Genomic DNA, 24286 nt, shown 5'->3' with positions numbered 1-24286 from the left:
GTAGAATAGACTCTCCCTGAAGTCTTTAAAATAACTCTCCATGATCAGCACTTTATGACATCAAATCATATATCCCAACACAAAACACACTTTAATGAAGCGATGTTAGAATCTGCCCAGATTCGTAGGGCAACTTCCACAGGACCTATAGTGCAGCTTACTCGTTGGAAAATGGTGAATTTGGTACCATTGGAAAGCTATATGTGTCTACTTTCCAAAAACACCAATCATATGATCATATATATTATACTGAGTGAGTGATAGCAGTTTTAGTAAAATAGGATGTATCTGTCCTGAAACTGCAGCTAAGTCAACATCGACCAAGTTTTATGATTAACTTAGAATGAACTAGGTTGTGAGCCATATATCACTGGAAAAGCTACATGTGTCTACTTTTTCAAATCCTTTTACGGTTCGTTTATACCTATTGTATAGAAGAAATTATGACTGTTTAAGTATGTGAAGGTCATATCACGCGTGAATCTGATTTTCATTGCACACTCTTGTTTTGAGTTGTTATGCAATTATCTTTCTTTTGATCCATGTACGGATACGTGTACATGTTTGATTTAAGAATATTTGGTGATTTGATATTCAAGTCATTGACCCATTACTACTTTTGAAAAGTGTGAAGAGCGTTCATATACGCTATCTATCTAAACTCCGAGATTGACATATGTGATAGGAGCACAAAGTGTGACGTTCTTAATGTGATTATACCCTATTCTTACTCTTTGTTACCTCTTATTTAGTATGTTTTAGTTTCTTTTGTAAGAATAAGTGTCTAGGTAGAGCTTATATCAATTATGAGTGAATTGATGATGAAATCGTGCTAAGTGTTAATAATCCTTGTTGAGATATGATTCCTTGTTCGAGTAGGATTCATCCTTTCGTATTTCTTTGTTTATAACATACTTATTCTTATTAGGAAATACAAATCCATGTTGGAGAAGGAAAGCAATCCTAGTTCCACAAGGAAAGAGAAGAAAATACACTTAAAAGCCCAATCCATTCAAGAATCAAAATGCTGTCAATATTCATAGTCCAACTTCGACGGGCTCCCCTGGATAGCTCCGATCGCGTTAGAAGACCTACTTTATATGGAAATAAAGGTATTTGAGTCTAGTTTCTGTAGGATTTGGAATCAAATCAATATCTTATTCCTACAGAGAGATATGACTGAATCATTGATCGGAGGTCCAATGAACTCGGCGGAATTATCTCAGCCATTGATTTGCTTTTGATCCAAGGGCTATGAGGGAAACTTGGGACTTTGTTCCTCCTGCAAATAGAGCACAAATATGTATCAGAATGTCCATAAATCCCAGCACCAAAGAATGTCAAAGAAGGCATGCAGCAAATTTAATGAGGAGAGGTAAGAAAAATCAAACATGGCTGCAACAATTAAGACTTTTGCTGCCTCCCTAATTCAAAGGAAGAAATTTGTGCAAAAGAAATCAGCAATAAAGGAGGAAGAAGATATGTAATTAATGCAAAAGATATGCAATCCTTATAGAAATCAGAATTCTGGCAGTGCAGATCATCCATCTTTGACGGGCTCCCCTGGACAGCTCAAAATGATTGAGAAAATGTACCTTATATGGATGAAAAGCCATGGAAGTCTAGTTGAAATTGCCAGTTGGAATCATCTCAATATCTATTTTCTAGAGAAAGTTATGGCCACAACAAGGGACAAAGGTCAAATCTGCCGAATCTAGGAAACCTCAACCAATTTGGTTTCAACTTTGTGGACTTTGTGGCCATCCTCCCTTGGGTTTCTTCCTCTATATATAGCACCTCAATTCCACAGAAACATATCATCAACCTTGCTCACAAGACTTGCCAAAGCTCTGCCCAAAGACTTTCATTCACCAAGCATCATAGAATCCAAATTCACCACCCTTCATCATATTTTCTGTCCAAAGCTTGGGAGCCTAGGATACCATACTCTTGAAGATCTCGTGCTACTTCTGTAAGGAACCTTGGGAGGAGAATTATAAAGTGTAACTCTTTGATCTTCATGTTAAGTTTTCGGGTTTTTATGTTCTTGTTCTTGGATGATTTATGTTTAGGTTTTGTTAAAGATATTTTTATTCTTGTCTATGAGATATTTGTAACTTTTGAATGACATCATGAATTAAGGTTTTCGATTTTTAATTCAATGATTTTAGGTGTTATGCCATGAGTTTATGTTTATTTATTTAAATGATTTTCGGTGTGTTCTTACTTACGTATGTGATTGATACCCGGAAGTTGACGTCGCATGTGTAATAATCCAAAGTTATAAACGATTTTGATACTTGGGAGTTGATTAATTGTTTGTTCTTTGTCACCTTCACCGATTATTGCCTAGGTTCGGTTAGACTTGTGCATTTGAATATGTTTATCTTTTCTATGTGATTTTTGGAATTGCATGATTGTTGGTTAAGTAGGTGACATGCTTAATGAATTCAATATGCGTGGCTTTGAAGTTGCATGGTAGGATAAGTATGTTAGATTTCGAATGAGGTTGGGACTGAGTTCGAATGTGTTAAAGTGTCATTGAGTTAGGAACCTTGGGAGGAACTTAACTGCATAACCGATTCTAGGATGTATAATGAACCTTAAGGCATGAACTTAATTGAGATTAGATTTCGTTACCTTTGTTCTTATGTTATTTGTTTGGTAATTTCTTATGTGTTGGTTGGTTGATCACATGTATATATTAGTTTAGGTTTATTTTATGTTCAATCCGAATCTATATCAAACCTTTTAAACTCTTATGAATTCGTTGTTAAATGTTTGTGATTCTTTACCCTGGTTGGATCCCCGGTTTGTGAACGATACCCTCTTGCTTTATACTACTAACGATGCTTACAGGGTTAATATTGATCTCGAGTAATCGAACCGATCAATATGTGTGGGCGCACTCAGCCATTATCTTAGCCTTACGAGTTTAAACCGAATGAGATGTCGAGTCAAGTATATTACAACAAGTACATGCATACACATATCGTACTTATATATGGAGAGTTTCATCTCTTAAGACTTAGCGTTGCTCATACGGCGGAAACACGTCTTCTCATGACTTCGACTGATCCATGAAATACTTGTAAGCATTAGTTTAACATCCTTGTTGCTTTTAGCCAACTAATTCATCACGGTCATCACTTTCGAGATCTAGTATTCTTAAGATCCTTTCATTCTTAAGTACAGCTGCATGTAATATTGCATATTCCTAGACATCTATGGGTAAATTACTTAAGCGTAACAAGGGCCCAAGTTATAAGTTGTAACCGCTTAATAGTCACTTATGTTCATCCATTCCGTAGAATGAACATACGGTTATGGGATGTGCAATATCTATCTCATGCAATAGTCATTAAAAGTCTTCCAAGTGAATTCTACCGCATTATCGAGTCTAATAGACCTGATTGGATGGTCAAGGTGGTAAGCCCTGAGTTTTGAGCAAGGAACTTCGGAATTGCAGCATTCGGCATTTAGTTCATTAAGAGTCCATCACACTTCATTTTAATATCCATACTTTTATCAAGTTAATGCACTCCGTGGTCTGAAGGCACTTGAATTAGATTAAAATCAATCATATTCAAGATGTTTATCTATATCTCTTAACTTAGTCTAAACATAGATGATCTGTGACCATAAGCTGCAAATTCGGTTGTTTTGGAAACCACCTAACTCACAAGGTAGTGGAGTGCAACAACATCCATTATGAGAATAAACCGTCTCATATTTGATTACAGGGCATTTTGTCAGAGAGTTGGTGCCATAAGATGAGTCTAAACTCTTCTCTTTCTCACTACGCCTAACAAAGGTATAATCGATAGGATTTACATATGCGGTGTTGGCATTACCTGGCCAATGACCTATCTCTTTATTAAAACTGGATCCTACGGCTTTCCAGGCAATAGACGGGCGACCGGTCACTTACAACCTTACACAACTCCACCTAATCCAGCTAAATAGGACTTTTCATGTAGGCCAATTTACAATGTTGGAATTTTGCTTCAACAGAGTTTGTATAGTTTGACATCAAACTCATTCAACATCGTCATTCTTTGAGATCTCTCATTTGGATTGGTATTGACATTGATGCATCCCCCAATGATAACCATTATCCAAGAAAACAGACGAGTGAGTATCATTGATCATAGATTAAGTTGTGTAATAACTCGCATTCAGCAAGTATTATAGAACCAAATGGTCTCTCAACACTTTCGTAAGAGCCATAGCCTAGTGACACCATCTCCCACATTTGTGGAGTTACCACGTCACTAATAAATAGTGACTACATGTCCAGTTGTCGGACATCAATCCTTATAGGCATCATTGCAGCATGTATCTCTAATCTCGTTAGTTTCATTTATTGGACTATTAGGAACTTGATGAGGCTTACTGGGACAAACCACGACAAAACTAAATTGTTTAACTTGAAAAAACTTATCATTCTCTCCCCCCTAACGATGGGGAGATGACTCATCAAAAGTGACTAACGAGATCGCATGTTAAGGTCTTTATATAAGCGGACATAGGTGAAAGTTCATGTCTTATTTAAAGATAAAAGTCATCATCAAATAACTCATCATTATGCGCTTGTGAGAGCACAATTTTGGCACATAAAACATGTGGACAATAAACTGTTAACTTAATCCGTTAACAAACATGCATATCGTTAGACTTGAAACACTAACATGCAAAACCATTACAACGCAACTTCAATGATGGTGGTATAGATGAATACTGTAAAGAAAGACATGTTACAAGCCGTAGCTTATGGTTCCATAAAAAAAAACTTTTGGTTTATCGTTGGAAGCCTTGGCATATTAACAACCAATATCGAATATCTGTTTTACACTTCCTTGAATGGTTCACTGACTTTCCGAACCCCAAATGCTACCAAATTTCAAGAGTAAGTAAACATTGGTGTTAGAAATCCAATGTCACTGGTCTCACTGCCGGAGCGGTTGGAAAAGTACTGAACCGGCCTGAACACTTGCCAAAAGAACAATGACCACTTGTGTCAAGCGGTTCAGTATGTTCTAGGTCTCCAAATGCCCTCAAATTTTATGAGTAGGTAGTCTTGGATGTTAGGAATCAGTGGCCATAAGTAGCACTCCGATAGCCCACCTAAAGTAGTAGGTGAACCGGTCCACAGAATGATGAGTCTGTAATCTGGAAATCCTAAAATGTTAGGCTTTTCCAACTTTTTATCATTGTTTGAGTGCTTCATAACATCAACGTGTTATGGCTTGAGTTTAACCATGATATATGTATTACACATATATTTTATCCTTAAAGTGAATCATGATAAGCCAATTTCGGCTTTCATCTTATGTCTAATTGTCTTTAGCATAGGATGATGTATGCCACTCCTAAACTTTGTTAAAGAATAGACTGTAATGAGCGTAGTTAATTAAGGATCATAGGGGGGTTATGCACTTGTTCACGCATATATTACATTTGCATCATACTTGAGGAATTATATTTCTCTGTATAACATTTTTGCTCAAAATAGTCTATACAAGTCACCGATTCATTAAACTGAATCATAGTAATGTGAAGGGATACAGTTTATACTATTTTGACTCTTGAGATGTGTTCCATCATTAGAAGCGATACATAAGAACTCTTTCACAATGAGTTTCGAGGTGATAAATGTTGGCACAAATATTGCCTTGAAGTAGTTTATCGTCTCACCTATTTAATCATATGGTTTGTTGATAATTCATCAACGCAGACAACTACTATAGTAAAACCAATTCATAGGTATAATTATTCTCTTGATGCATAAAAACATGTGACTTGAATCATATCGCAATACGACATTTAAAATTGAGCATTAAATCACTTGTTATTGATTCTATGTGATGACATATGCATCGTTATCACAATGGATTAAAAACTAAATCTATTAATTTCTTTAAGCTATTTTAGCTATGCAATCAATGTCTCTTAAATAAAATTCATATACAAAAATATGGATGCATATAAATATCACAATATAAAGCTTAGCAAGTGCAATAAAATATTCCTAAATGGCTATCTAACATTACATAAGGGTTTTGGACCCTTAAACGTCATTCACGAGTGATTTTGACATGCAAATAACATGCATATACACCATATATCCGAATACAAGGGTTGATGTTACCTTGGCATACCCAAAGGGTTGCTGCGTCAAAAATAGAGCGAAAAGGCTAGGAGTTTGTGAAAGGGCCGTATGAGGGACCGTGCATAGGACCACATAGGCCTAGGGGCCGAGCCAAGTGCTCGGCTACTTTTTTATGCCATTAGGGGTAAAACCAGGCGGCGAACGAAATATCTTGGCGATGTTGCCAATGCTGTAACTCGCGAACCTGTTATATATTACCACTCCCCTAATTTTGTACGAGCGTTAGTTCAATTCAAACTTTGTGAATACATCACTATATTTAAAAAATGGTGGAATATAGAGTGCATTACATGGCGTATAATGCTACAAATCATCACGAAACACAAGGTGGAAACATGTCATAACAAGACATCAATCAAAGCTCCGTCATGCCAATGAGGCACAAATATGCTACAACAAGCATTGCTTGTTCGAAATAAAGCCGAGCACAAATGCTCATGGCTCAGAGTCTTTCGACGTTTTGCAATGCCAGTTTGCAAAGTTTTGATCAAAATCAATAGATGATGACCTAATTCACAAATGATTATGGAGAACCAAAACAAATGTATAATAACAACATCAAAGATCATATAAGTGTGCATTGCCCGACACAAAGATCATGTAAGTCTGACTTATGCCACAATAAAAAATGTGGGCTTATATAGGTAGTGTCATATAGTATGTAATGCGTTATATTGCATTAATATATTGCTTTTGGTAATAAAACCATAAATGGATTGAAATATTTTTGTATATTCATTTATTTGACCTATATGAGAATTTTTAGCCAAACAATTGGATTGAGATCTTGACCATGAACCAATTAAAATGTATTGACTAAGTAACATTAGTCCACATAAACTTGGGAATAAACAGATATATATGTAGTGATTCAGACTATTAATCGAGGCATTTATGTTTCATTATTTTCTTTTGATAACCGCAATGTATAATTACTTTTATAATCCGTAATTGTGAGAAGATATTCTAATGTTCTTCCATATAATAAGTGTCTTGTTTTAAGAACTTATCATATCTCGCTCTTGTATATTTTGACCATAATGTTTATGTCTTTCAATGAAACGATGTTGCACCAAAAGAAATTAAATAGGACTAGGTGCATAAAACACATCCAACATCATTATGCCAAATTTCAGGCGCATGTTGTGGTCGACAAGAGGAAAGTTTTCGATACAACTTCCAAGTACTAAATTGGAGGTCAAGTCCCAAAGTATGGTAACTCAATTCAATAAATCATGACAAATTCCGTTACCTTGGTATAAGTGACAATTTCGTCACAAACCGATGGTAAGTGACAATTGTTGTCGCAAACCAAGTATGTCCATTTTTTTTCAAACTTCTAGCTACGTTCAACGGCTACAGATGGTATCGACGGCACTCCCAGCCGCCCCTAAAATTCAATACCAGGGCAACTACCTCCTTGTGTATCACCCGAGGAGAAAAAAAATTGGGTTAAAAAGAAAATGGATGTTGAAACTCTCCGATGAAAGACAAAATTCAAAATAATTTAAATTGCATGAAAGCAGCAATGTTAATTAAAATATACTTGATTGTTTGCCAAATAAACATCGTATATGTGTTGCTCTTTCTTCATTTCTACGATCATGCTTGATTCCATATTTCCATGAATATGACAGAAGGAATTTTTCAAAAATTAGGGTTCTTGGCTACCAAGCACAGGGCTAGAACTACGTGCTGATAACGTGTTACAGAAGAATGTAATACGCATTAGGAATAAGAGAAGCATCAATATTTATTTATTGATAAGAAGACCTTTATATAGGCATTACATCATATATCTCGTAGAATCAGAGATTATATATATTTCCTCATTTAGACTAACCTATATTAATTAGAACAAGATACACCAAGGAGATTATAGAGATAATCCTCCTACAATAATCTTCTCCTTTTGAACTCTTTGTTTTTTGTTACAAAAATGGTGCCAAGTGAGCTACCGCTCTGGGGCTATTGAGCAATATAGGTATGACCCCTCCCCAAGAAGAGTTTTTCACCTGTGAGTCAATATTGTTTGCTTGTGTTAAATTGATATAGAGACGATGTGACGGTGTGTAGTGCTACTAGTTTCGTGAGAATTGAGAAGCAAGCTGACCGAATTGCACGTCAACTAACACCGTTAGTAATGACATGTACATATATGACTCACGGTTATAACTATGTGTTCTAGAGTTTGAGATTTATTTATAACATAATATTATAACATATTAGGGTTCCTACTTTCTAGTTAGATTTAATTAGAATTATGTTGCCTATAAAATCATCAACCCTGCCTCATATTTTCATTGTGTTATGATATAATTTCTTGTGGTCATTAACAAAGGGTCGCCATCCATGGCCCACATGAGGGCCTGCTACTACACATGAAGATATAATAGTGGAGATTGGACCAACCAGTATATACATTTTTCTTCATTCTCTTTTCATGTCTCAAGTTTCACAAATATAAAAAAGGTATCTCATGTTTGCACCTCAGCCTGATATTAGTATCTAAAGCTGCTAGTTGACAATAATGACCGATAAACCCTTTCGTTACCTCTTTCACTTCTTACATTTTATTTTTGACTAATAAAAGCAAAAGAAATTATTTTTCTCCCTAGAGTGGCTCTCTTCTTCTTCTTCTTCTTCTTCTTCTTCTTCTTCTTCTTCTTCTTCTTCTTCTTCTTCTTTTCAATCATCTTTTCCAGTTCTCAGATTTCAGGTTAAATTTTGCTCCTAATTTGATAATGAAGACCAATTACTACTTCAATACTACAAATTTATTAGCATGATTTACGCCAAGAGAAGAACTTAGCTTGGTCTTAAGAATGCAATCATAACAGTTTTGTCAATCCCATCACCCCAAAATTAATCTTCATTTGCCATACGCCCATACTCACCTATGAAGATGTACCGTACTATACCTTAACACCCAAATTGCCACCACCACTCAATTTTGATGTGTTTTAAATGCATGTTTGTGAATCATGTAGGGTGTGTTTGGTAGAGCTTATTGGCTCAGGTGATTATAAGTTAAGCCCCTCAAAGTGTATGGTAAGTTGGCTTCTTCCTTCTGGCTTCCAAAAGCATTGGCTTTTTTTCTTGGCTTTTAGAAGTTGGTTCCCCCAGCTTTTAGAAGCAGAAGCCTAAAAAACACGGAAAAGAACTGTAGCGCGATTAAATGAAGTTTTCAAAATACATTTGGGTACCCCTCATCTGTTTCATTAATTACATGATCTAAATTCGTCTTCGTCTATTCGATCTCAACTCAACATGTTCTTCTTTGGATTCACAACTGAGCCTATCAATTTTCTCTGACGATGCTCCCCTTACAGCGTGTTCCCTCCGGCCGTCCAACACCTCCATGACTAACTTTTGGTAATTGGTTATGATGTTGATTCTCTTGGTGAGCTCTACATGTCCATATTAATGGTTTCCATTTTACTTAAGGTTTGAGGGATTTGGTATTTCGAGATTTCTATGTTTACTGTGCGTAGAGTTATGCATGAATTCTTTGATTGATTTCTACTTCGATTTTTACCTGGGGAAAACATATTGTTTATGTATATAATTGGGTTTCTGTTCAGTTGATAATTGAAGATGTTAAGGATTTGGGTTTCGAGTAGTGGTGTAGGACAGTGGCGGCGGCAGTGGTGTCTTGAATGAGTTCAACGGTTATGATACTAGACTTGGAGAGTAGTTGGGTTTCTGTGATTTTGGTATTCATACATGTAGTTGGTGTAAATATACTATGGATCCTTGAATCCAAATTTGCAAAAGGGAGAAGAAAGATATTCAATTGGATTATTAAAGACATCGGCAAAGAAGATAGGAGAATATGGAGGAGAGGTTGAGTTTAGGTTGTTGGGTTACTGGTAGTGGTGGTGATTGGATGAAATAGATGCACATAAAGTGTATAAGATGGTTGGGCAGATAGTTGCTATGTTCTTTGGTTATTTATTTGTTATTGAAGAAAGCTAGAAAGTTGGAAGTTTGTGTAAATGAAGATTCATTCTTTGAACTTAGTTAAGAATAGGATGGTGGATGGTGGCTTACAACATTGTTGGAAGGTGTGGTCTCAAGAAGAAAATAGAGTATATGGGTGTATAGAGTAATACTAGCTATTTGGATGGGAATTGAACTAGCCATAACACACCTTAAAACGGAGAAAAATCAACTTAGATGCAAAAAAATAAAGTTTACTGGGGGTAGTAAAAATTTACTAAAGTTTACTAGAGGTAGTAAACGAGGTAGTAAACTTATACTGGGGGTATTAAACTTGAAAAACAGTATTTCTAAAGGCCATAACACACCTTAAAACGGAGAAAAGTCAACTTAGATGCAAAAAAATAAAGTTTACTGGGGGTAGTAAAAATTTACTAAAGTTTATTAGAGGTAGTAAACTTCTACTAGGGGTATTAAACTTGAAAAACAGTATTTCTAAAGGCCATGACACATCTTAAAACGGAGAAAAATCAACTTAGATGCAAAAAAATAAAGTTTACTGGGAGTAGTAAAAATTTACTAAAGTTTACTAGAGGTAGTAAACTTCTACTGGGGGTATTAAACTTGAAAAACAGTATTTCTAAAGGCCATAACACACCTTAAAACGGAGAAAAATCAACTTAGATGCAAAAAAATAAAGTTTACTGGGGGTAGTAAAAATTTACTAAAGTTTACTACCTCTAGTAAACTTCTACTGGGGGTATCAAATCTATGATGCATGCATCTGTAGTATTGATTTAGGCCTTACATAATAGAAGGTATGAAACTACTTGATGAAGGCTTTCCATGATTGTCACCTTCTTGCTGTGGCAGCTTGACTGCTGTTTAGGTTTTCCTAAAAGCAGCTGTCTAGGTTACCACCCTATAGAGTGCCCCAATAATTGGTGCATTGTGATATAATGATAGTATGATATACCATATAGGTTCAAGCAGTCTGTCCAATCAATTAACCAAATACACAGGTGCTTGTTAAATGTGACATCTGATCGAATTTCACAAATTCTGAAACTCAGAAGTGATGCTAAGTACATGTTATGTAGTATTGTGTTAGTAATACAATCCCCAACATGTTAGTAGTTAGATCACTTAGATGCATAGATTTTTAGTGTACCACATGTGTATCTAAATAAGTTCAATTAATGTTATGATTAATTTAAACATCTCTTGCTGTTTTGAATTCAATCAAATTAACATATATTCATCTTCTGCATTCTTTAGGTAAATAGCCATTCTGATTAAGGAGAGAGCTGCAGTAACTTACAAAACAGCAGTGTTCCTAAGGTATCTCCTCAAATTCGAACCTTAACAACAGATGAACTATATTCTTGAACATCATGTTAACTTATGTATTTGGTGACATGTGCATGGTTCCTATATAGTTGTGTACTTGATTGTGTGTTTTCATTACATATATGTGCTAGATGGCAAATTCCAAAGAACAAGCTAGTTGGAATGAGAATTTAGTTGAAGTTTTTGTTAACTTGTGTATCAAGGAGGTGCATAAAAATTCAAAGCCAGGTTCTCATTTTAGTTCAGCTGGATGAAAGACTATTGTCAAATCTTTTGTTGAACAAACCGGAAAAGATTATACCAGAAAACAACTTAAAAATAAGTGAGATTCCCTTAAAGGTGACTGGAAATCATGGAAAACATTGAAGAGTTTAAAAACCGGTCTTGGGTGGAATCCCGTACTCAACACCATTGATGCGGATGAGGAGTTTTGGCGTGAACATATTGGGGTACGCGAATAAGTTTCTTTCAATTTATTTATTGATAAATATATTTACAATGGGCTGTTTTTCATACATCTTATGATAAATGCTATTGTTTTTATGCAGAAAACAAAGGAATATGCAAGGTTTAGAAAAAAAGGAATATCACCCGAGTTTGAAGCCAAGTTGGATCAGTTGTTTTTAGGTACTACAGCCACTGGAAAGCATGCATGGGCACCATCTTCTACACTTCCTATCCCAGATAGTCCAGAGGAAGGTGATAATGATAACTACCATGAAGGTATTGGTGACTCTGATGAGAGAGATGTATCCACCAACACTTTTCCTAAGAGGAAAAGAAGTGAGAGAGCTTTGAAAGATAAGGAAAAACTTCCTGCAAAGAAGGAGAAGGTTGGGGGTGCTACTCAGTTGGCCAAAGAAATTGGCAGAATGTGTTCGACAATTGAAAGTAGAAGTACTGCATCTTCAACGGTGCATAATGCCCGCACTAGTATTGCTGAAGTGATGAAAGATGTCACTACATTGCCTGGAGCTGAGCAGGGCACTAGGTTGTGGTTCTTTGCTACTCGACTGTTTTTGAGTCCAGAGAAGAGAGAGATGTATTGCACTATGGATGATCCTAACATGAAGTTAGAATGGTTGAACTTTGAGATGATCGAGAAATGAGCTTATGTTACTCAAGACCATGAAACTATGTTTTATCTTCTATTTTTCATCATGTTGACACCCTTTATATATATGCATTTGAGTTTTGTTATATTTGTGTCTCTATTAAATTGTTGATCATTACATTATATGAATAGTTTTCATTTATATGATTTACATGTTTAGCCCTTGAAATTTGCAGGTTTTGTCATTGAATTATGAATAATCCAGGTCATGATGATGAAGTTGACGAAGAGATATTCTTGCGAGCTGTGCAACTTAATACTATACTGATTCAACATTATTATGAGAAGTTTGTCCACAAAACTCCTTGTATGACATCTGAACAAACAGGTTATAGGTGGATGATGGAAGTTTTATGTGGGAATAAAACCCGGTGTTATACTGCTTTTAGAATGCAAAAGGACGTATTTTATCGCTTATGTACTGATTTAGAAGTTATTAACAAGGAGTTGTTAGGTTCAAATAGAACTAGTCATATGGAGGTCGTGGGAATGTTATTGTATTTGTTAGGACAAGGATGTAGAATTAGATCGGTAGGAGAACGATTTCAGCATTCCAGTGAAACCGTGTGTAGATATATTAGTGAAGCAATGGATCTAGTGTGTGAGCTAAGTAAAAAAATAATTAAGCCAGAGGATCCTGAGTTCAATGGTGTTGCATCGGAGATAATGAGGGATAGAAGATATTATCCATATTTTAAGGTAATTTTATTGTTTGCTTACAAATGTTAGACAATATAATTATTTATAGTAATTTTCAAATAACAACATTATTCACAGGTTTGCATTGGGGCTATTGATGGAGTGTATATTCCTGCTTCAATTTGCGATGACGAAAAAACTCCATACATTAATAGGAAAGGATTTCCATCACAAAATGTTATGGCGGTATGCAATTTTGATATGCAATTTATCTTTGTATGTGCGGGTTGGGAAGGGTCAGCTCATGATACAAGAGTATTACAATCGGTTCTTCGAAATCCTAATATGAACTTTCCTCATCCTCCACCAGGTAATATATTTAATTTTAGTCAAAAATTTCATTTCAATTCATGCTTCAAATGACATTTTCACAAATTTTATTACATGATAATTTTGTAGGAAAATATTATGTTGTGGATTCAGGATATCCCACTCTGCCAGGGTATTTGGGACCTTATAAAGGGCCACCACAACACTTCCAACAATATCGTGGCCGAGAACCAAGAAATAAAAGAGAACTATTTAACCAAGCACACTCTTCACTTATAGGAGTTATAGAACGCTCATTTGGAGTTTGGAAAAAAAAGGAAGATTTTAAAAGACATGTAAGGATATTCATTCGAGAAACAAGTGAAGATTGTCATCGCTACTATGACACTTCATAATTATATCCGAAGATATGCACATCGTGATAGACATTTTGTCCGAGGCGAAGAAAGGGAATGTGGTGGAGATGAGGAAGATGATGATGATGATGATGATGAACAAAATCATCATGGCGCACAAGAAATTGATATATTAAGAGACATGATTGCTCAAAGTTTGATGAATGCACGTGATTGAGTATTTATGTATTGACATGATCCTAATCAGAACCAAATTATCAATATCAGAGTATATTGGTTTAAGATAATTTTAAAATTATCCAATATTAATATGCTATATATTTTTAGACATTGTTTTAAACTAAAATTAACTAAAAATTATCTTACATGTCTAAATTGGTCATTTGACAAATTAAAAGCATAAGCTAGTTTGAGTTTACCAAACGCTTTGCCATTACTTCTGTCACTAACAACTACTTATATAAGCCAGTTTACCAAACAGTCTGCAACTTTATTTATCAGCCACTTATTTTCAGAAATTAGCATAAGCCGACTTTTTTTATAAGCCCAGCTGTACCAAATACACCCGTAATCGATTGATCACCCCACAATGAAGTCAGATAAAGTTAGAAACTAAATGAATAAAGATTAGACAAAGCAAAATTTTTTTTAAGTCATTTCTTCTTCCTCATTAGACAAGATTGAAGATTCCAAAAAAAGATAAAAATAAAAATATATAGATTGCTACTGTAATCTGGTGGTTTTTAGTAAGTTCTGGGTTTAACGGCGGCATTCGCAGAATTACTCCAAACAATTATGAGAGGCTGGAGTACTCATGTACCATTCAATATATTAAGCCTTGATAGAGAGTTAGCAACCCTAGATACTAATATCAGGCTGAGGTGCAAACATGAGATACCTTTTATGATATTTGTGAAACTTGAGACATGAAAAATTAAAATGAGGAAAATGTCATATAATATTTGGTCCATTTTCTCAAACCTAGAATACAATAGTCATCTCTGCTCATAGTGTTTTTTGGAATGAGGAAAGAGAGGACCAAATTTTAGCATTAATTATTAAATGAATTCTTGTCGGAAAAAAAGGGTACTAAATGAATTATCCAAGTAATTAAGGGGCATTTAGGGGACTAATGAAGTTTCATCTCATAATTCTCATTTCAAAAAGAAAATTAATTGAAAGGAAAATACGACACGCAAATTGTAAAGAAAATACGTAAAGGTAATGGAAAAAAAGAAGAAAGAAAAATTGCAGGCTGCATCTTGATCTAATATCCCCCGCACACCCTCTGTCCATTTGTTCCTTCTGCTATTGGGACTGAGGTAATTATGTACGTATGATGCAATTTTATCTTCCGTGTTGCTTTTGATTCAGTTTCAATTTGATGTTACTGCGCATTGCCTTTTAATTGTGTTCATGTAATAGATCGAGCAAGAAGGAAATCATGACATCGGTTTTTGGCAAAACTAATATCGATGAAGATATGGTGGAGCAAATCCTCTCAATTCTGCCACCCAAATCATTGAAGCGATTTAAGTCCGTCTCCAAAAGGTGGTATGCCTGATCAGCAGTCCCAGTTTCGTAGCGAAACACCTCCACAATTCCATGCACAACACTCTCACCATTAGTGTGCTTATGCAACGTCAATTCCCTAAGGACACCAACACTGAGGAGCACAAGACTTGTTCTCACTCCTTTATTTTCGAAATGATCAAGATAATGGTGTTGATGGTGTGCCTGATGATGAGCATAGCTTTGTTAATATCATCCAGGAATTCCATATTCCCTTTCCTACCGGCCTAAACACTCGGAACGACTCACTTATTATTACAGGCCATTGTAATGGGATCATCTGTCTAGCTCAAACTGGTGATCCTGTGGAGATGATCATCTTATGGAACCCAGCAATTCATGAATATAAGCTTCTCCCCCCATCTCCATACCTATGCAATATTGGTCTTGGGTTTGGATATGATCCCAAGTTTAATGAATACAAAGTTCTTAGCATTGGGTATTCTGAACCCAAAGATGAAAATCTCGCGGGGTGTCATACATTTAAAATTTTTAGTCCTCCCAAAGCAGCTGTCTACACTCTTGGTACTGAATATTGGAGAGAGATCAATGCTGATTCATTAGAAACAGAAACTACTTATATTTGGCCCGAACATTTCCAAATGCATTTCAAGGGCATGTGTTTTTGGCATGGACGAGAGCAACACAAGGAATTGGACTCGTGGGATGAATAGGATGATTACATTGGAGAATTCATTAGGGAAGTTATCATTATGTTTGATACTGGGAATGACTTATTTTATGATATACTGTTACCGGATGAATTTGGCTATCTATTGATCAATTATTACCTTGGCTATAAGGGCCTTTTTGTGTGGAAAGACTCCGTTGCTGTTTTGGGAAGACATGGTGGTGATGAACAATCATGTGCAATATGGGTGTTGGATGAACTTGGTGGTCATAATGGTGGTTCTTGGACAAAACACATAACATTTGATCTCCCTGCAGAGCCTGTGATATTTTGAAAGAGTGACCTGTCCGCGTGAATCAAGCCGGGAATCACGGCCCGTGGTTCCCTCCGTGAATCACGGAGCAATTAGTGTAAATTAGGCTATATATACATTTGTAATCTATGTATAAAATTAAGCAAATACAACAAGTATCTTACCTTTCCACTTGGTATCAGAGCCTTCGTGCTATGTTTTCTGGGTTTTTTTCCCGTTTTTTTCCGATCGGTTACCTCCCTCGTGCTCACTGCTGCCTCCTCTGACGCTGCTGCTCTCCGGCGCCGCTCGACCCGAAGTCGACCGCTCCTCCGCACTCGACCCGACATGTTGCTGCCTCAGCTCTCCTTTCTGCAACAGGGAGGCGCCGTCGCCTTCCTCCTCAGACCATTCCAGATGATGCTTTGATCAAGCGCCGTCGCCTTCCTCCTTTGAAGACCCGATCCGGCTGCATCGGATCAGTCTGTTAGCCTCATACTCCGACGCGATCTGCTCACCAGCCTAGAACGGTGGCCCAGACAACCCAACTCGGATCGACCCCGACCCTCGCACCACCGCAGATCGCCGCTCGAAAAAAATGACATCGGCTCCAGATCGGATCTCCCACCTTTCGACGCTACATTCAAACCCAAAACCAGCAAGCCCTGCCTTTTGCTCCACCGGAGATCGAGATCGGCTAAAGCTTCCTCCACCGCCGCGCCGCTCCTCACCACAAGTCATTCTGCAAAATCAGGAGCTTTCCTCCCTCCTCCGACGACGCTGCTGCTGCCTCCGCCCGAAGTCGCTCCTCTGCCCTCTCTCTCAAGATCCCTCTCGAATCTGCCCCGGAAAGATAAAAACCTAAAATCCCGACCCGGTTTCATTTTGCCCCGCCCCGACCCGGCCGAAGCTTCAACCAGGCCCGGCCCAGACTCAGTTCGACCCGACTCGGTTTCACGACCCGACCCGGTTCGGCCAGATTCAGTATCTTTTTTTTTTCTGTCAGTGCAAGTGCACCGTCAGGGAAGGTGCACAGTCAGTAGAAAGTGCACCGTCAATTCCAGTGCATTGTCAGTGCAAGTGCACCTGAGCCAGATTCTTCTCTTTTTTTGTTTTTTGCTCTCTAATCCCTCATTTTTCCATTGTTTCTTTTAATGGGTTCTGGACACGAAATGGAGGGTTCTCTACTCACCGCTTTCACATATATCCAAAAGCAAGAGCGTAGTCTTCAGGCACCGGTTGTCGTTTCCAATCTTACTGTTCATGCTCGTTCTCCGGCACCACCTCTTCCGCAAGCACCTTCAGCTCCCCTTCATCGACAAAGACCACCACCAGGCTTCGGGAATCATCACAGCCCAACTTGTCCTTATTGCCATGATACTAACCATGCTCGTGCGACATGTTGGAAATTGTATCCACACCTTAGGCCTACGAGGCCGAATTCTCGTACCGCTGGAAGAGCACCTACCGCCTTCATCGATGGTCGGGGTCAAATTGGTATGGCTTTCAATATTTCTCACTTTGTTAGTTCTGGTACATGGATTATTGATTCTGGTACGTCTGATCATATGACTTATGACAAATCTTATTTTACCATATTGTCGCCTCCACCCGTACCCTATGTTACTAATGCTAATGGTGAGGCATTCCCCGTGCTAGGGACAGGGTCCGTTCGTATTACTCCCACCATAGAGCTTCACAATGTGCTCTATGTACCTGCTTTGTCTCATCATTTGATATCTATTCCCCAACTGAACGCTGATGCTGAGTGTTATGTCACCTTTTTTCCTATGTATGTGGTATTTCAGGATCTTCTCACCGGACGGGTAATTGGTCGGGGGTCTCTGAGGGGCCGGTTGTTTCATCTGGATCTGACTTACGCCGGGGAAAAACCAGGGGGACACTCTCGGACCGCTTTACTCTCCATTTCTGACAAGCTAAGTGAAATTTGGTTATGGCATCGTCGCTTAGGACATCCATCTTTTAGTGTTATGAAAACCTATATGCCATCTTTGTTTATTAGTGTGGACGAGTCTGTTTTACATTGTGAGACGTGTGTTTTAGGCAAGAGTCATCGATCTACTTATTCCCCTAGTACTTCTAAAACTATTATTCCTTTTGAATTAATTCATTCTGATGTTTGGGGACCCTCTAAAGAGCCTACTGTGTCAGGAATGCGTTATTTTGTGTCATTTATTGATGCTTGCACACGTGTTTCATGGATTGTTCTTCTTAAAAATCGTCATTTACTTGATATGGCTCGGTGTATTCTTTTTAGTGCCCATATGCCTAAATACCTTTGGGGTGATGCTGTCATTACTTCCGCCCACCTCATTAATCGTCTTCCATCTCGTGTCATTCAAGGGAAAGTTCCCTATGAGGTGCTTGCATCTCATGTCTCATTACCCTCTTTTCATAATCTTCCTGCCCGTGTTTTCGGTTGTGTTGCTTTTGTTCATCTTCCACCACATCAGCGGTCTAAGTTGGATGCCTGGGCAGTTAAATGTGTGTTTGTTGGGTACGGAAGCCATTAGAAAGGATACCAGTGCTATCATCCTCCCACCCGGAAGTACTATGTCACTATGGATGTTACCTTTTTTGAGGACATGAGTTATTTTTCCTTTTCTGATACAGCTCTTCAGGGGGAGAATTCATATTTTGAAGAGCTGTATCATGGAGAGGGGGAGATAAGTGAGCCCATCGATATGGTGATAAGTGAGCATGTCTATGAGATTACCAATGTGTCAACTACACAGGCACCGCCGGAGGTTGTCACTACAGAGATTCAGGCACCAGAAGCTGACAACACAACTGCCCCTCATGTCTCCCGTACAGTCATTTATACCCCTGACCAATGCTCACCTGGTACAGAAGATCACTCACCTGAGGTTAGTCATTCTACTAGGGTTAATAGTAGACAATATGTCTTGCCAAATAGGTCTACTCGGGGTCAACCAACAAAACAATATGAACCTACCCTTCAGACTAAAGCCAAGTATCCTGTGGCAAATTTTATATCGACCAAAAGATTATCTAAGTCATATGAGTCATTTGTGAATCAAATATCTACTGTATCAGTACCTAACAAAAAGCAAGATGCATTGGGAGATCCATAATGGAGAAAAGCAATGGAGGAAGAGATGGAAGCATTACAAAAGAACAATACTTGGGAGCTTGTACCTCCACCAGATGGCAAGAAGACTGTAGGATGTCGTTGGGTGTTTACAATGAAGCATAATCATGAAGTTAAAATCATGGAAATATATAGACACGCACACAAAGGGAGTGCCTGTACCAAATCAACAATATTTAGACCAGTCCAATTCGTTAAATATGGAAACACTATCGATCGTGGAACTAGAGGTAATAGTTTCTCCACTCCACTACTCATCAAATTACCAATCATCAATTTCCCCATCTTTTAATATCAAGTTGATCAATGTAATTAGTCCCTTATTGCTCAAAACGTCTTCAACACTACTACTACTACAAATAGGTGTAGAATTATAATTGAAAAGTCCTGAGAACCGCATCACCAAAAAAAAAATTTCAGAGAGTCCTTGCGCATGGCGTCAAAATCAAAATAAAAAATTTCAGGAATTAACTTCGCCAAGATTCGAACCATTTTTCAGTTACTTCACCAAGCCCCACAACAAAAAATATTACTCTCCTTAACCATCCGCGCTGTACTTGCCTAATCCTTGTGAGTCCTACTTTCATTACATATAATAATTCAATACTTGCGTCTCTTCTGGAAATGGACATTGTTGAGGAGCAAACAAGCACATTTGGGTTTCCTTCCAAAAACTCCAATTGGGTTCTCAGAGCTCCATCCCCAAGTTGTTCCTCAATCTCGGTTTGATTTGTCTTCACTCCCCTCCCCCCTTCCAATTCTATCTCCAATAATCCCCACATACAGACACAAAACCCACCCTTCACTTGTTGCCGTAGCAACGTACCTCCCCCCCCCCCCCCTTCTCAATTGATACCTCTGTCCTCTTCTCTCCCCGCCGCAAACTTTGAGGTCAGTCCGGCCGGTTCTTTTTCTTGGGTTTTGTTGGTTTGGAGTGAGTTCAGTTAATCCAAACTGGGTTCATTGTATTATCTGTGTTTAAGAGTCAATTCGATGCCGAAGGTTGTTGTGAGGTGCTGTTGTGTGGTGGAGAGCAGCTCTAACAGTTCAGTTGAGATTGACTGACTTCAATATGGAGTATCAATTTTCGACCAGACAGGAAAACAACGATGAGGGCTCCTCCTCGTCTTCTAAAGCTGCTGTTGCTGACGATCAAGTGAGGAACATGATTTCCGAGGATATGTTCAACAACATTGCTGAGCTCATGAACTTCGATACTTACGCCGGGTGGTGCAGCAGCCCCGGGACTATGGAGGACCAGATTCCCGGGGTATCCTATCCGAGTTACTCGGATGGATCGAGTTTCCTCCCCCAAGCAGCAGCACCATTGCCTGTGGGGACTTTTGATGATAGAATTGGGTCTCACCCGATGGACACCGCCGCCGCGGAGTTGGATTGTGAGGATGGTGCTATTGAAAGGAGTAATTTGCTGGATTTGGGGGCAGCAGAGTGTGGGATATCGAGGCCGCAGGGATGGTCACTTAATGAGAAGATGCTGAAGGCGCTGTCGCTGTTTAAGGAGTGTTCTGGTGGGGGGATTTTGGCCCAAGTGTGGGTTCCGATGAAGCATGGTGATCAGTCCTTTTTAAGTACTAGTGAGCAGCCTTATTTGCTTGACCATGTACTTGCAGGGTATAGAGAAGTGTCGAGGATGTTCACATTCTCTGCAGAGGATAAGGAGGTTTCTAGCATGGGGCTTCCGGGCCGTGTGTTTGTCTCCAAAGTTCCGGAGTGGACATCAAATGTGAGCTATTACAAGAAGGCTGAGTACCTGAGGGTGGAACACGCCGTGAATCATCACGTCCGGGGATCAATTGCCTTGCCGGTTTTTGATGCAAGCTCTGGAATGTCGTGCTGCTGCGCTGTGCTGGAGCTTGTCAGCACGAAAGATAAACTTAACTTTGATGCAGAGATGGAGATTGTTTGTAATGCCCTGCAGGCTGTGAAGTTGAAGACCGCTACGCCACCTCGGTTTCTGCCCCAGTGCCTCTCAAGGAACCAGAGAGCTGCTTTGACTGAAATTACTGATGTCTTGCGAGCTGTGTGTCACGCGCATACATTGCCATTGGCTCTCACCTGGATTCCTTGTTGCTACTCTGAGGGTGATGGAGAGGGAATCAGAAGAGTACGTGTTCGAGATGGTGTTACAGATTCAAATGAAAAAGGTATACTATGCATTGAAGAATCAGCTTGTTATATAAATGATAGAGCGATACAAGGTTTTGTGCATGCATGTGTAGAACATCATCTTGAGGAAGGAAATGGTATAGCTGGGAAAGCACTTCAATCAAATCATCCATTCTTCATTCATGATGTGAAGGTGTATGACATATATGACTATCCACTAGTTCATCATGCACGCCGGTATGGCTTGAATGCTGCTGTTGCAATCAGGCTGAGAAGCACCTACACTGGTGACGATGACTATATCTTAGAGTTTTTTCTGCCTGTTAATATGAAGGGTAGTTCAGAACAGCAACTTTTGTTGAACAATCTCTCCGGTACCATGCAGAGAATCTGTAAGAGTTTACGGACTGTGTCAGATGCAGAATTAGCTGGGGTAGACGGCTCTAACAGTGGTTTTGAAAGGGAGGCAGTCCCAAATGCTCCCCCATTCCTCAGGAGAAACTCTCAGACAACGTCATCAGAGAGTGAAAAGAAGTCAGCTGAGAAGATGCCCTCTGATGTTTGTAATAGAAAAGATGGTGGAGTGGAAGTAGATGTTTCTTCTGAACAGCCACCAATTCAATCAAAAAGGCAGGTGGAGAAAAAGCGTAGTACAGCAGAGAAAAATGTGAGCTTAAGTGTCCTACAACAATACTTCTCTGGGAGTCTCAAGGATGCTGCAAAAAGCATTGGAGTCTGCCCCACTACGCTAAAAAGGATATGCAGACAACATGGGATCTCAAGATGGCCATCTCGTAAGATAAATAAGGTGAATCGTTCCTTGAAGAAAATACAAACTGTTCTTGATTCTGTTCAGGGGGTGGAAGGAGCATTGAAGTATGACCCAACGACTGGGGGGTTTGTGACAACAGGGTCCATCGTCCAAGAATTTGATGCAGCACAGAAAAATTTCCTGTTCCCTGAGAAGAACTTGCCTGCTCAGACTACTGTCCCATTTCCCCAATATCCAGTTTCAGTAACTTCAATGTCTTGTAATGATGGTGAGAGTTTGGAGATTAAGTTGGAAGAAGATGGCTGTTGTATGAATGGGGTAATGCGGATTCCAACTACTCATCAGGAAGAGGAAGAGGTGAAGAAACAGAACATCCATGTGGTTGATCGTAGTATGGGTTCCAAGCCAATTACAATTGATTATGGGTCATGCCAGCGGACTGACCATGACAATATGCATCATAATTGTCCTGAAAATGCTTTTGGGGTCTCTTATTTGGTGAAAGAAGCCAATAAATGGGGTCAAAGCAACGACAGTCCAAAATTAGAGAGTTTTAACTACCAGTTTGTGTCTCAGAGCTCAAGCTCCTTGCCTGCTGCTGATGAGATGGACATAGGAGTAGACAGAGATGGGGGGATTGTTAATTATAACCAGCACACTTCTTCGAGCATGACAAACTCATCTAATAGTTCTGGTTCAATTATGCATGGCTGTTCGTCGAGTTCTCAGAGCTTTGAGGAGCGAAAAGCCAAAGCACAAAATGTTGAGATTGGGTCGAAAATCATTGTGAAGGCTACATATAAAGAAGATATGATCAGGTTCAAGTTTGAGCCTTCGGGTGGGTGCCTCAAACTTTATGAAGAAGTTGCAAAGAGGTTGAAGTTGCAAGATGGAACTTTCCAGCTCAAGTACTTAGACGATGAACATGAATGGGTGATGTTAGTAAGCGATGCAGATTTGCGGGAGTGTCTTGAGATATTGGATGACATTGGGACACATAGTGTTAAGTTTATGGTTCGTGATATACCTTTTGGTGTAAGCAGTTCCGGCAGTAGCAATTGTTTTCTGGCTGGGGGATCGTAGCAGATTGGAAGATGTTCAACTTCAGAATACATGAGATTTCTTTTGTAGTATATGGCTGTAGGGCGTAGGCTTTTATCAACAAACAAAAAGAGAAAAAAAATCCTTATGATTAGTGCGTGTAGATATACACATCAATGTCGCTTAGTAAGAGATTGATGCCTGGGAAAAAGGCCCCTATATTTTGTTTTTAGCGGAGGGGGGTGTTTGTTGTTCTGTGCTCTTGTAGGTTGCACCCCCCTCTAATCTAGCTCTGATTCTCATCTATATAAGATTTGTGTAACATTCAGTCAGTTTGTGAAGGTCAGGTTAAAGTTTTAATGAACAGATGTTTTTGGTAGATGAAGTAAATGAACATATGTTTTTGGTAGACAATGTTATTAAAATCATGTTGCCGTAGAACAGTCCCTGCCTTGGTGATTTAGCCTCGAGGGTCTTGCCCCACTGACAGAAGTCTGTTCAATATCAAGTCAAGGAAGAGTTCAAGGAGTGGGATATTGATTCTGATTCTGCTTATAAACTGAAAGATAATAGGAGTTGTAGGATACTAGAATAGCATCTCTACATTGAATGTAAATTTACACCTTATGAGTTTCAAAATTTGTGCAGGCCAGTTTATGGTACCAGTTTAACCATCTCCCATTAGACCTCTCTACGATAGTTGAATCTTCTTAACTAGTGAAACCATCCTCATTATTAATTTTTTTTAATTTCAAATTAGATTCTTTTTGCGTAGCCTGTTCTTCAGATCTCACTGCAAGTTGAACATGATTAGA

The 24286-nt window shown here is 38.6% G+C and overlaps 1 protein-coding gene across 1 annotated transcript; it reads left to right on the top strand.

Annotated features, from left to right (window-relative positions):
- The first annotated feature begins 20190 nt into the window (after positions 1-20190).
- On the top strand, positions 20191-23842 carry LOC126789492 (protein NLP9-like). The gene has a single exon (XM_050515658.1). The coding sequence runs from the start codon at positions 20604-20606 to the stop codon at positions 23511-23513; it is 2910 nt and encodes a 969-aa protein (XP_050371615.1). The 5' UTR covers positions 20191-20603; the 3' UTR covers positions 23514-23842.
- The last annotated feature ends 444 nt before the right edge of the window (positions 23843-24286 follow it).

The sequence above is a fragment of the Argentina anserina genome, chromosome 1 (assembly GCF_933775445.1).
Source record: "Argentina anserina chromosome 1, drPotAnse1.1, whole genome shotgun sequence".
NCBI lineage: Eukaryota > Viridiplantae > Streptophyta > Magnoliopsida > Rosales > Rosaceae > Argentina > Argentina anserina.
This window is presented reverse-complemented; position numbering and strand designations above follow the sequence as displayed.